Raw genomic sequence first — 14,267 nt, 5'->3', positions numbered from 1 at the left:
TTTTTAGAATTACAATAATTTCAAATATTTTAGAACTCGCCGATACATTAAATTTTCACGCCATACATAGCAAACAATACATCATGTAATTACGTAGTATTTTTTTTTTTAAATACATATCATATATTTGCTCGAACGGATAATTTTCCAACACGATTTATATATTGGGCCTAATAGACAAACTTTAGAGAGGCCCAATAGACTTTCTTATACAGGAAGTCGTCGAGTTCGTTGACTCCAGTACTATATAAGCAATTTATACACGGAACAATAAACAAATTGCCCTAAATTGAAATTTTTCTCCAATTCCCCTTTGTTCTCTGAAACCCTAACAACATTTTTTCTTCTCTCGATCAAAAATCTTCTCATCAATGGAGATTCTATCTTAAATCCTGAAAATTTCTTCATAATTACTCGTTCTCTTGTATTTCTCACCATATCCAGCGAAAAGTTGCAGATTTGTACGTTCGTGGCATGTTTCTGCATATATTGGTATTGTTTGTTGCTTTTTTTTTTTGAAACTTGTTCTGCTGTTGTAGCTGCGGATAGCTCATGTTTTAGCTTTATTCAATGATTTTTATTTTTGCTGGTTTTTTAATTGTTTGATTTGTTTATATGTTTCTATATATATTGGAAAGCTTTCGTTGTGTTTTTTAATTGTGTTTTTGCTATTGTAGCTGCGGAATAGCTCAGGTTTTAGCTTTATTTAATGATTTTTGTTTTTGCTGGTTTTTAATTTGTTTGATTCTTTCATCTGTTTTTGTATGTATGGGTAAGCTTTTGATGTCATGTATCTTTTTGCTATTGTAGCTGCGGAATAGCTCAGGTGTTAGCTTTATTCAATGAATTTTGTTTTTGCTGGTTTTTGATTTGTTTATCTGTTTGTATCATGTGTAACCTTGATTGTATCATCTGTTTCTAAATATAAAGGTGAACTTTTGTCAATTCTAGTCGTGTTTTGCTATTGTAGCTGCAGAAAGTTCATGTTTTGGCCGTATTCAATGATTTTTGGTTTTGCTGTTTTTTTTCCTGGTAAATATTTCACGCTGACACAGCCATATGTATATTTGCCACTTCTTTCTATATGTTTTAGATCCATGTTTATTAGTAATTCCTTTGAGATTTGACATTTATGTTGTCTAATTGTTGAAACATTTTTTCGTTTAAATGTCATTTTAAGATTCTACCCTTTGTTGGAACAGTTTCTAGAACATTTTTGTAGTTGTAGTGTTTTTTTTCTTGCCAATTGTTTTTGTTAAACATGATTTTAATAATCATTGTTAATTTGCTTTGTTTCCTTTCTTACAGATTGGCTTTAGCTGAAGTTTTACCAGTCTGCTTACATCATCATGGCTTCACTGGATATGACCCTGGATGATATGATAAAAAGTCGGAGAAATACCGAGAGGGGTGGTAGGGGTCAAGGCAGGGCCCGACGTGGAAGAGGGGCAGGGGGGTCATTTAGAGGTGGATCATTTAGAGGTGGAAGGACAACAGGAGCTCCTCGTAGAGGGCCACTTGGCGTGAATGCTCGGCCATCAGCCTACACCATTGCCAAGGCAAGCTCAAAATTATTGCGAAATCTTATGATTTCATAGACTCATCTGATATGCTTTATGAACACAACTGAAGCTCTGCTTTTGTTTAGTTGACGTACAAGCGACTCTTGATTTTTTTGGTTCAAAGGAGAAGTCCACTTTGGTTCAGCCATAATAAGCTGTTCAACTGTAGTGCAATTGTTGATGATCTTTGAACTTTCCCCTTACTAAAGGATTTCTGATGAATTTTGATTTAATTGGGAGATTCAGATGGCCCTATTCAGGCAAATCACTTCTTTGTAGCATGCTTCTTGAGGAGATTCATTAACTGAAAATTTAAGAGCCTTCACACCATTTAAACATCCCTAACCCCTAAATGTATAGAGATTGGAGGGAACTTTCTTAACCGTCTGTTATCCTTATGGTTGCAAGGAGAAGTCTACTTTGGTTCAGCCATAATAAGCTGTTCAACTGTAGTGCAATTGTTGGTGATCTTTGGACTTTCTCCTTGCTAGAGGTTTTCTGATGAATTTTGATTTAAGTGGGAGATTCAGGTGGCCCTATTCAGGCAAATCACTTCATTGTAGCATGTTTCTTGGGGAGATTCATTAACGGATAATTTAAGAGCCTTCACACCATTTAAACATTTCTAACCCCTAAACGTATAGAGATTAGAGGGAACTTTCTTAACCATCTGTTATCCTTATGGTTCCAAGGAGATGTCTACTTCGGTTCAGCCATAATAAGCTGTTCCAACTGTAACAATTGTTGATGATCTTTGAACTTTCTCCTTGCTAGAGGTTTGCTGATGGATTTTGATTTAAGTGGGAGATTCAGGTGGCCCTATTCAGGCAAATCACTTCCTTGTAGCATCCTTCTTGGGGAGATTCGTTAACTGAAAATTTAAGAGCTTTCACACCATTTAAACATCCCTAACTCCTAAATGTATAGAGATTAGAGGGAACTTTCTTAACCGTCTGTTATCCTTATTGTTTAGTAGCAATCACTCTAGATTTCTCATTATTGGTTTAAAGAGGGAGTTTGTGGCTGACTTCATGAATTCTACTTGCATTTTGTGGAACTGCTAAGGGACAAGATCTTCTGTTACCATCTCATTTCAAGGCATTTTTGCAAAGGTGGCTTCATTTGAACATCAGAACTGGAGCTCTTACCTTTTTGCTTAAGTACCTGATGTGCAGTGGGTCAATTCCTTTTAACTCCCATCTACACTTAATTTTGCATCGTTGACTTCTCTTTTGCTATTAGATTGCATTTTTTTGAGCAATTCAACTTAACTGGAAACTACGTAGTGCGATGGAACTTTGATGAAATGATCTACTGTCGAAGAATGGTGAATTTATCTAATTGTTTGGTAGCATGCTGACTTTTGCTTTCACACCTGTTAATCTTTCCGGCATGCTTGCTTCAGACTTTCCGCAGAACCAAGAATTTGCCATGGCAGAATGGTTTGTTTGAAGATAGCCTTAGAGCTGCAGGACTGTCATCAGTATTGGAGAGTGGCACAAAGTTATATGTTTCTAATTTAGACGTTGGAGTGACTAATGAAGATATAAGGGTACACCTTGAGCTTGTCTTCTCGCATTATACCCTCCTTTGCAATAGATGTCTTTGAAGATTTGTTAAAACCAGTCTTGAAACACAGGAACTCTTTTCGGAGATGGGAGAACTAGTACGATTTGCAATCCACTATGACAAAAATGGACGTCCAAGTGTAAGTTATTCTGCTCTTCATTTTGTATTATGATGTTTTCAGGGTCTTTTTACTTTTGCTAAGTTGCTATATGTTTATTAATACGAATGAATCTGTTTATTTGCTGTTTAAAGATAACACTACAAGAATTTGTGTGTATTATTATTTAATGTGGTAGAGAGAAACATGATTGAATTATAACAAGATGAGAGGAGGAGAATAAGAAGGAAGAATATCACCAGCAGTTCGCTGATGATGTTCTAAGAAAGTTAAAGTCGTGCGAAGATTGGCATGGCTGTGAAAGGTATAGAAGAATAGATCCTACTTTAAGATGTCAAAATTTTTGAATCCTACACTACTGGCTCTTGGGAGATTTGGTTAAAAGAATTTGATATAATAAAAGATCTATAATTAATTGATATGTCTCTGTAAATTTAATGGACCCTTTGTCTCCTGTTATTTGTTTCAAGACCTTCAGTTGTGGATTAATTGAATATACTAATTCTTAGTCGCATGCTGCTAGTTTACTCTTGGTAGGTCTTTCATTGTTATATTACCACTGCAGAAAATAAAATAGGCACTATCTCAATAGAACCACGTATTCTCTCATATAGAGTTGCAGCAGTAAGCTATTTGGTAGTAGCATTTGTTTGTAGAGATTTGTCTTGAGTTCATAGTAGTAGTTTGGTTTTGTGGAAATTTCCTAGTATGACTTGTAAACATGATATGAAATGATGCAAGAAGACAGTTCAATTTCTTTAGCCTTCAACTCTTGAGTATTGTATGAAATCAAGATTTGAAGACCCATGAAAAATATATTCTCTGATTAACTTGGCAGTAATAAATTATAGTTAATAAGGGGGTTTGAAGGTATCACAAAGACTTTTAAATTGATTATGGATATAATTGCAAGCGGTTTTAGCAAAGTGGGATCATTGAAAATGGCCTACAAGTCCCTCTCACTGGTTTTCTAGGAAGTGCTGCTCTCTACTGTTTAATATGTGTTGACATTTATTTTTGAAGGTCTTTTTTTTCCTTGATATAATAGTGTGTCAAATCAATTTTTTTAATCCTTTTTCGTTATAATGTACTAGTGTTCAGGAAAAAGAAGTAGAAGATAGCACATGTCCGTAGTTGCATACATATGCGGATATGTGTATTTGTTGCTTTGGTCTTTGCTTACGAGTTTATCAAATATTTTTCTGTATTTGGCTCAATGTTTCTGAATTTTATAATGCTTGTTTTTAGTTTTGTACTTAAATGTGAAATTGATCTCATCTCAACTTTCAGGGCGCTGCTGAGGTGGTCTTTGCCAGAAGAAGTGATGCATTCCAAGCTCTTAAGAGATATAACAATGTACAGTTGGATGGGAAGCCTATGAAGATTGAAATAGTTGGTTCCAACCCAGAAATTCCTTTGTCAGCTCGTGTAAATGTAGTTGGAGGAACCAACCGGAGGAGGACTGTTGTCATGGCGTATGTTAATCTATTAACCATCTCTTCCTTTGGACTGAGAATTTTGTTGTTTCATGTTTGTGTATGTTTGAATGCTAACCGTGTGCGTTACGGTTACATACTCAAAGCTCTTTCTGTGTATAAACATCTTACCAAAGGTTTTGTGCAAATGTTTGTTCTTTTCTTTAAGAGTTGAATTTGTACTTCGATATCTGCAGGTCGGGTGGTCCAGCTCGTGGAAGAGGAGCTGCTACTAGTCGTGGTTCTAGGTAAATTTCAGATGTGGTTTTTCTTGTTAGCTCAACAATATATGTACTTTCTATGGGCGTAAAAAAAGAAGAAAAATACATGTATAAATACGTATCGGTGGAGATGTTCAGTATTCAGTATGAGCTGTTTTTCATGGTTGCATGTGTTATAGAATGTGTATAACCTAGATTTCATTTTTCTTTTCACAGTCAAAGGGGCCGTGGTGGTTTGAGGAATGCACCTAGACGTGGTCGAGGTGGTGGTGGCGGTCGTGGTTTGGGTAGAGGTCGTGGCCGCGGTGGTAGGGGAAGTAGCAGGGGCGCTGATAAGTCAGCTGAGGATCTTGACAAGGAACTGGACAGCTACCACGCCAACGCTGACGCCATGCAAACTTAGATGTGGCGCTTCCATAACTTGCGAGTTAACAAGAAGAACTAATCATGTCTACTATGTCTCTGTATCACGCCACCAAAACTCATGCTTTCCAGTTGTAGTTTCTTGCCGTTTATATGATTGTACGATAAATCGATCATTTGATGAATGCTTTTTAATCCCCTATTGAACGTATCGTAAATAGAGTGGTTTATTTGCCTTCCCATCTTCCTATGCATCTGTAGTTCTGCTTAAATTATGCTTAAGGTAATTAGATTGTTCAATTGTACTCCCATCCATTTGAGGTGATAAAGTTAATTGAGTGAAAACTTTATATTGCAAAACACTTGTTTACCTGCTTTGATATTACAACAATAACGTATTCAGTCAGTAAAATCATTTACATGTTGAGGTAATCATCCGTTTTCTTTCTTCTGTTTCAACCAAACGAACCCGGTTACATGATTTCGACCATCCTCGACGACGTCCTCCAATGGGAGGATTCCACGTGGCAAGTTGATTTCTTCAAGAAGTTCAAGTGATTTCTTCATGCATATAAATGAATCAGTGTATACTTCTGCATTTTCACGATGATGATCATGAGTCAATGATGACATTATGACATGTTTGAGAAAGGGAAAATGAAATTTATTAAGTGTGATGGAAGTTGTTGTTGAGTGAGGGGTTGTGGAGTTTATGGGGGAGAGATACTTATAGGAACCGAGGAACGAGTCAGGATTTGAAGTTTAAGAGTTTTAGATTTTACATGGAGAAAAAGAGAGAAATCGTAAAATTCAAGATATTAATGTCTTTATTTTTGTAACGTGTAAGTTGGAGAGCTCTTGATTTTAAATTATCACTCTTGAATTTCTAAATTTTCCATGTGATACTATGTCAATTGCTTTTTGTGTATTCTTATGTTGGTTTATTGTGTGTTGATATTTTAATACTATGAGTAACAATTAACAACTTGTTTGGATGGTACATATAATTTTATAATGTATCGTATTGTATTTGCATTATTATAACAAATACTCCCTAATTTTTGGATTGACCGTATCATATTTCGTCGTTAGTACGACATAATGTAATAAGCAAAGTCCAATGAGAGAAAAAAGGTAAACACAACCACGCCAAATTGGTCATCAAATAAAATGAGACTTTTCGTAATTACATATAACGATGAATTTAACGATGGACTGAAGAAAAATGTCTAGCAATTGACAAAAGTGAAGAGGACATGATGAGTCAAAAATTCAAACACATCATCTTAGGAGCAAAAACTATGCAAAAACATTTCACAAACAAAACAAATAAAAATGCAATTACAACCACTTTTCATTTTTTCTGTTTCTATATTCCCTTCTTTGGGGCTTTAGAATTGAACTTCTAATTCATATATATTGTTTTACATAAGAAAAATGTACAAATAATTGAACAAGAATAATACTTTTCTTCAACCATCACAAAAAAAATTTGAAAGAAAAAAAAAATAAGAAGAGAGAAAGAGCACCTTCAAAGAGGGTTGTCATTCAGTACTACAACTTGCTTCTTTGTTCAATGTCAACTTCCCCGTTTCATCTTGCGCGAAAAGCTTTTCAACTACATCGTTCCAGTTAGTTCTTGCATCGGTGGAATGGCTTGTACTTGTGGATGCATCTTCTATAAGAAAAGCCGTCTCTGTTACTCCTTGCCCTGAGTCTTCCTCTTTGTGTACCGATAGTTCCTCATCTGTGTCTGTTGGCACGGCGTGTGGAATATTTAAAGTGACAGCTCTTTCTAGTGCCTTCTTGTGTTCTTTTTCTAGGGTATGCTGCCTTTCAATTCTCTGCACCGGTGGTGGAACTGTCGGTGCCTCAGCACTTGTAGCCTCCTTGAGTCTCTGCAGGGAACCATATATTTCTTCAACAAACATTTTCAAGTAAATCAAAATGACTTTCTAGGATGCGGAAACATGGCAGCGTTTGGCACACTATTCTGCTCCTTTGGGATCTTAGGAATTGAAACAAATTCACGTAAACTTAGCTCACAGAAGGTCTAGTTTCACCTACATATGGAACAGTCACGGAGTGGGGTGTGTCTCTATTGTTCAAACTTGATAAGGCAAGACAAACACAAAGAATGAAATTCTCGAACTAATACCAAATAAAGCTGTGCAGTAACTAGATAGCTGCTATACACAATTTAACAACTTGATGAATTCAGAGATAAGCGGGCATTGTTTTGTTGGCCGTGGGAGAAATGCTATTATACCCCCAAAAAATAAAAAAAGTATGACTTTATAACAATTAGGACACCATGGCTAATACTCACCCTGGAAATTTTTGGTGAGTATTAGTGTAATTAATCATTTCTAGAAATTTTTGGTTCCTTTCGAGGGATTACCATGAAGTTCATTACGCCTGTCAATGTCTGCACGTCTCGTTTTCCCTTAAATGTTGTCATATTTACTTGTGAAAACTGATATTTGAAGGGGAAAAAAGACGCAACTCGCTTCTTATCTGATTCATGAAAAAAGCCTAACATTAGGCTCGTCTCTTTTGACTCTTCAGACTTGCAATGAAGGTAAGACATTTAGCTCACATGTTTGATCGAAATGAAATCATTAATGATGATTTCGTTCTCTTTTCAAATGGAAAAATATCCATAAGTCACTTACCGCTAACGCCTTCTCTGATTCTCTTTGTATCCAAATAATTCCATGATCAGATGTTGCATTGCATGACAGCACAATATGCTCAAATCTTCCATCAACTGGGATGGCAGTTCTAACATCTGGAGGGAATCTCCCACATCTGAAGAGAAACAAAATATGATTAAGAAAAACTAATGAAGCATCAATGTTACACCATCAGCAAATTGATAAATCAATTACAAACTGGCTTTCTGAAATTTCACCCAAGAGCTCAGCTTCCAAAGAAGTTGCAACAAAAAAAGATCTCTTTTTCTTTTTACTTAGAATAGAACAAGCAGCGGTCAACACCGGGTACCCCCAAGATTTCATTTTGATGAGATACATAATAGCAGTAAACAATCTGTTCAATAACTCTGAATCTAAGCATGCATAGTATCAAATGCTTTCTCCTTTCAATGAAGGTGTTTGACTGGGCACCGAGTTTAAGAATAAAAGGAAGACTTTTGAAACTTGTAGTCTAAAATAAGTCATAGATGTTAGTGTGTGTGTGTGACTATCAATCATCTCATTAAGCATAAAATGGAGATTAAAGTTGACATTGTTAGTAAATATAGAAATTTTTATTTTTATTTTTTTGAACATGTAACAAGAAAGGTGTCTTTCTTTTGGGACTGACTAAAAAGGAAAGAGTGCTCTATAAATTGGGATAGGGGAGTACAACACAGTGAGCAGTAAAGTTCAGTAAGTATTGATCTCTGATCGCAGCATGAGAAAAATAAGACTTTGGCTCCACTCTCGGGCAATTCGTAATGCACTTGAGAAGAAGACCGCAAACACGTACTAACTAAAAAGTTTAAGCTAAAACTTTTGGAATGTAAACAATCAGGTCTGGTAAAGTACTTAAGTCTGTTAACAGAACGGCTATGTGTCCAATCATTAGCCTCTATATATGACACAATTAAGAAAATCACATCAGGTGATTTCTAGTTGAACTAAAACTAAAGGCTTCTGAAAGATGGGAATTTAAAGGCAGAATTCACCAGTAGAAAATGGCAAATCATGGTAGGCAATAGCAATACAAGAACTCTGTCTGGCTGGAAATTTAGGTTCAAAAATTTGGATGCGTAGATGGTGTATATCAGTTAGCTAGCATAAGTGATTTGACTTGTGTGAACTTCTCTGTAGTTGACATTGTAAAAGGTATACAACTACACCTCCATGCCTACAACAACAATAACTACTTACTGTAATGCCACAAAGTGGGGCCTGGGGAGGGACACCGTATGCAGACCTTACCCCTATCTTGGAGGTAGAGAGGTTTCAGGTAGATCCTCAGCTCAACGAAAAAACAGTCCAAAGCAGCACAGTAAAAAGAAATAACAGAAGTGAAAGAAGTCATGGCAAAATTCTATAGACAACATAATAAATCATCTTGAACAGTAATCACAAGAAAATAATATGACAATCAAAAGACGACAAAGTACAAGAAACTACAAGTGTAATACTACGACTAATTGTATGGAAGGATAAGCGAACACCTTCCATGCCTCTTCTACGAATATAAAATCTGAATCAAGCAAAGATGAATATTAGCAGTTAATTACTTTGTTCCATGCCCTAGTGACTGTGCATGCCTACAAGTTCTTCTTGGTGTATTTAGGCCAGAAGCATTATTAGCCTTTCTTTTCTAGAGTTTCATTCGGTGAGAGGGGCATCAAATTTTGATGCAATGCTAAATTAATTCTACTCCGCATTGCTCTATTAACAACAGGAATTAACATAGTTCAAATATGAAAAGGTTTCAGTAACATCTTGAATAGTTCAAAAATGCTTCTTAGTCCAAGACGTCCGGTGGTATGTTACCAAGGTGAGATCATACATCTGAACCTATTGATGCGAAATTCTAATATTTTATCCTTGGAGCAAGCGCTCTGCATTTCCACGTGTGACAGGGTTGGAATCTTGCCAATGAGGAGGTAAGGGTGTCTAAAAAGCAAATCCTCTTCACAGATCATAAAAGTAAAAACTGCCTGAAAAGAGTAAGACAGAATGGTACATCAATATTTTGAATGTGATTTACCTGCAAAATTTTCTTTCAACGACGTGATACATTCGACCAGGTGCATATAATCTTCTTGGATCTCTGAGTTTCCTACCTTCTGGTATGAAGGTGTCTCTCAAGCACACCAAAAATAACAAGCATGGTAAACTGTTGAATGCATCAACGCCCAGTTTAAGAGATACTTATAACAATTCATCCATAGCAAAAAAAGCACGAAGGAATTTAGGAAACTCAAGGGCTTTGCTCTGCACCCAAAGAGTGTAGGATAATTGAACTAACCAGAAGACGGATTTGAATATATCTTCCAGTGGGGTGGGTGTTCGTGGTAAGAAATCATCCTGAAGAAGAAGAAGCCAGAATAGACGTGTTAATTCAGAGAACATGATTGCTTCATGAAGTTCCATTTAGCAAATAAGGAACAAATCAATGCCTTGTATTGCCTTCATGGCTTTCAGCCAGCAATATTTAAATTCCCGGATAAAAACAGCACAAACATGGTTTGAGTAATTATTTTACTGCAATATCCTAAAAGTTTGACTGCCCCATCAACTATTAGCTGACAGAAATGAATTAGCATGACATGATAATGGTTAGATACATCTTAGTAAGAAGCCTGAATCAGCTATGTTTGGTCTGAGGTTAAGAGCGGAGGCTGTTCCATTTCCGGTCAGTGGATTGACCAAAATTTCCCTTGCTAGACATACCTTTTGTTTATTCATTTTTTCTTAGAATGGATTTTAATTAATTGTTTGGGTCCACCAGAATCAGAAGTTGAAGCACACTAAACACATGAAAAGCACATACAAATGTCCCTTCTTCCACTCTAATGGCTTCGAATTCCCCCTCGTTATCGGAAGTTGAAATATTTAGATCCAATTATTTATTATGTATTATCTATAAGATATGAGTTGTAAGAGAAAACTTCAAATGGTATACGCAACTGAACAGAACAAGATAGGATTTAGACAGAATGAACTGAAATGAACTAGTTTTTGGGACAAGAGGAACTTTATGCTATTTCGACAAAAAAATTGACCATTTGGAAGTGTCAAATAGTCTGACTTTGCATTTCGGACTATCTCCCAAGTCATGATCCTGAAATATATTGGTTATAAGCTTATTATGCAAACTTTAATCTACATTAAGTTGGTCGTTATATAGAAGAACTAAAAACTGCCATAGGTTAGTGCAACTGTCTCCTGAAGTTCATCTGATGGCTATCATACACAAGTTGCTCCCTATAAAATCCCGTAAAAACAAGGTCAAATGATAGACCCTCGGCTCAAAAGAAGTGTAGACATAACAGGATAAAAAGGAAAACAGCGACAACATAATAGCAAAATAAAAAGAGCTAATGAGCATAAGATACTACATAATGCAAAATACTACTACTAAAGGGATGCAACACGAGGACTTCTCTGGGGATCACCCATCCTACTTCTATTATATGTACATGCCAATACATCTTGACACAAAGACGAACTATAAACAAGAGACCACATTTATCTGCAATAAATACAAGGACAGGATCATAGCCAACGCATTTTCACCATCCACTCATCACAAGGTGATTGCGATAGAGACATTCAAAAAACTTCATTCCGCTTCTACGTTTTAGGACTTTTAAGTTATCAGCATCAAATTTCAATCTTTTCCTCTAGCCTCCTAATGCCCAAAATTATAACTAGCTAAATCAACAGAACGAACATACATTTTAGTCTAAATCACACTAACAGCATATCCAACATTTCCAATCACAAGCTAATGTACAACATATTAATCAAGCAGTAATATTTTTCTGAATATGTTGCTAAAGCATGACTGTAACAAACTAGAATAGGCAAATCAATAACGACTAAACCAACTCACCTGCAAAACCACTGAGTGGATAACATCAGCATATTTAACAGCCAAATTGAGTGACATACACCTAGCAGGAGCAACAGCATAGCAACGGAGTAAACTCCTTGGGATACCCCCTAATCTATCCCCGTGATTCGCCACGATTATAGTCAACAATGATGCAACTCCAGAACCCAAAGAATGTCCAACAAATATCATCCTGTAACTCTTCCCATTCTCAACCCAAAGCCTTTTCAAAGTCTCGGATTCTTTATTCAACATCCAAATTGCTGCCTTCAACAACCCATGATGCACATACCCACCATCAAACATCTGCTTCCCAAGCTTATTATCCATCAAGACTTTATAGTCACTTTCTTTAACCAAATTTAAACCCCTAATGGCTACAACAATCTCATGGTGCTCATGATCAAGGTAAATCAAATAAGGTGGAGCATTACCTGCGAGAAAAATAAACAATATTAAATGAAAATATTGTTGGAAATAAATAAAAAAGAAGCAATATATTTTTTTATGAGTAAATGCACACAACGGCGGAGCAAGAAATTACGTAAGGGGATTCAGAAATACTAAAATATCACACCACCAATGATTTGAACCTGCACCTTAAACTAATTTTGAAACCCCCTTTAACACTATACAAATTTCTCACATCTTTTTCCCTTTTTGCACAATATCATTTTCAGGCTAAGGGATTCAATTGAACTCCCTTGTAACTAGCTCCTACCCTACATGTATCATTTCCCCCCTATAGAATTGTGCTGTTTTGATGCTTACAATGTTTGTATAGATTGTATATTTTTCTGTCATTAAATAATGCCACACTTTCAAGAAGCAACATACAGTATTATAAATAAAAGTAGGATATGGGGCAAAGTTATTATAGAAAATTGTGAGAAAAGGATAAAATAGGTTCGTTAAATAATAAGCAAAGACAATATAAGAAGAAAAACAAGGTAACGACGCGATCACACCAAAATGAAACTTTTCATCTAACTTATCAACAAAGGAATTAATGATACAATACAATAACATTTACGCATCAATCAAAACAAACATCGTATTCAAACTAACAATACAATATGATACGATAGGTAGCAACCATCCAAATAAGGTGTTAATGATGGATTTAATGATATGATTAAGTAACAATCAAAACTAACATGGCAGTTAAACTAACAACACTACACAATTACGTAACAACCATCCAAACAAGCTGTTAATGAAGGGATCAATGATACGATACAATTAACATTCAAAAGTCAAAACAAACATTATACTTATACTAACAATACAATACAATAGGTAACAACTATCCAAACAAGTTGAGTCGTCTTAGACACTGTCCTAAGAAACTAATTCAGCAATGCGAATAAAAAGTTTACCGAGTGTGTCTCGATATGTCACACGCTTTACCACCCAATCGGCGTTAAGCCTATATCCTCCTTCAGGTGGAAACTTTGGGTTATGAAGGTCATCTTCATAAACAGCAAGAATTGTACGGCAAAGACGAGGAATAGGTTCAAATTCATCATAGGTTGCTGGAGGCCACGTGGCACTGTCATCATTGCCTATGTAAGTACAACGTTTCCACACCCAACGCATACATCCTAAAACCACAACACATTCAAATCCACAAGCAACTGACATTAATTAAGTTTAAAGTAGAAAAAAAAATCAACAATTTCTACTACTAAAGATTGTATTTTTTGAGGTTTATAAGTGGAAATTTCAAATGGGGTTGCAATAATTTACAAGAAAACGTGATGGTTTAAGATTTTCTGTTTTTTTCACAGATTGTATGAAACTGGAAAAAAAATAAAAAAGGTACGAAAAATCTCAAATTTTTACATGGGCATACTAAAGATTGTTATTTTTTTAGATTTACAAGTAAAAATTTCAGTGGGGTTGCAATAATTTACAAGAATATGTGATAGATTTAGGAGTTTTTTTCCAGATTGAATGAAACTGGAAAAAAAAAACTAATCAAGAAAGCACTAATTTTTGTATGGGGATGCTAAAGATTGAATCTTTGAAGTTTATAATGGAAAATTTCAAGTGGGGTTGAAATTTATTACAAGAATATGTGATGGATTTAGGATTTTTTGACTTTCTTTTTTTAGATTGAATGAAAAACTGAAAAAAAAATTAATCAAGAATGTATTTAGAACTATTTAAAAAAACCACTTATAAACTTTGTATGGGGATGCTAAAGATTGATTCTTTGAGCTTTACAAGTGGAAATTTCAAGTGGGGTTGTGAGGATTTACAAGAATATATATAAACATAATTTTTTTGGTTTTTTTTTTTAAAGATTGAATTAGCAAGGGAAAATGAAGAACATAATAGAGCTAAATGTGTTGTTTGGTTGGGGGTGGGGAGG

The 14,267-nt window shown here is 35.5% G+C and overlaps 2 protein-coding genes across 3 annotated transcripts; one reads left to right on the top strand and one right to left on the bottom strand.

Moving 5' to 3' along the window:
- Positions 1-266: 266 nt before the first annotated feature.
- LOC107004646 (THO complex subunit 4D) lies at positions 267-5,608 on the top strand. The gene is made up of 7 exons (XM_015202928.2): positions 267-492; positions 1,309-1,559; positions 2,968-3,114; positions 3,202-3,270; positions 4,540-4,724; positions 4,922-4,972; positions 5,162-5,608. Exons 2-7 carry the CDS (start codon positions 1,350-1,352, stop codon positions 5,346-5,348), a joined length of 849 nt encoding a protein of 282 aa, XP_015058414.1. The 5' UTR covers positions 267-492; positions 1,309-1,349; the 3' UTR covers positions 5,349-5,608.
- Positions 5,609-6,594: 986 nt separating this feature from the next.
- LOC107003131 lies at positions 6,595-14,261 on the bottom strand. 2 transcript variants are annotated; one of them, XR_003575301.1, is made up of 7 exons: positions 13,270-14,261; positions 11,891-12,324; positions 10,301-10,359; positions 10,040-10,168; positions 7,984-8,119; positions 7,710-7,825; positions 7,123-7,206 (listed from the first exon to the last, which is right to left on the bottom strand). XR_003575301.1 is itself a non-coding variant. In XM_015201397.2 (6 exons), exons 1-6 carry the CDS (start codon positions 13,532-13,534, stop codon positions 6,853-6,855), a joined length of 1,377 nt encoding a protein of 458 aa, XP_015056883.1. In that variant the 5' UTR covers positions 13,535-14,261; the 3' UTR covers positions 6,595-6,852. The 2 variants fall into 2 exon arrangements, 1 of the variants encoding a protein (XP_015056883.1); XM_015201397.2 differs by lacking the exon at positions 7,710-7,825 and having other exon boundaries at positions 6,595-7,206.
- Positions 14,262-14,267: the final 6 nt, after the last annotated feature.

This window comes from Solanum pennellii, chromosome 11, assembly GCF_001406875.1.
Source record: "Solanum pennellii chromosome 11, SPENNV200".
NCBI lineage: Eukaryota > Viridiplantae > Streptophyta > Magnoliopsida > Solanales > Solanaceae > Solanum > Solanum pennellii.
Note: the sequence above shows the minus strand (reverse complement) of the source record. Positions and strands in the feature narration are given on the sequence as shown.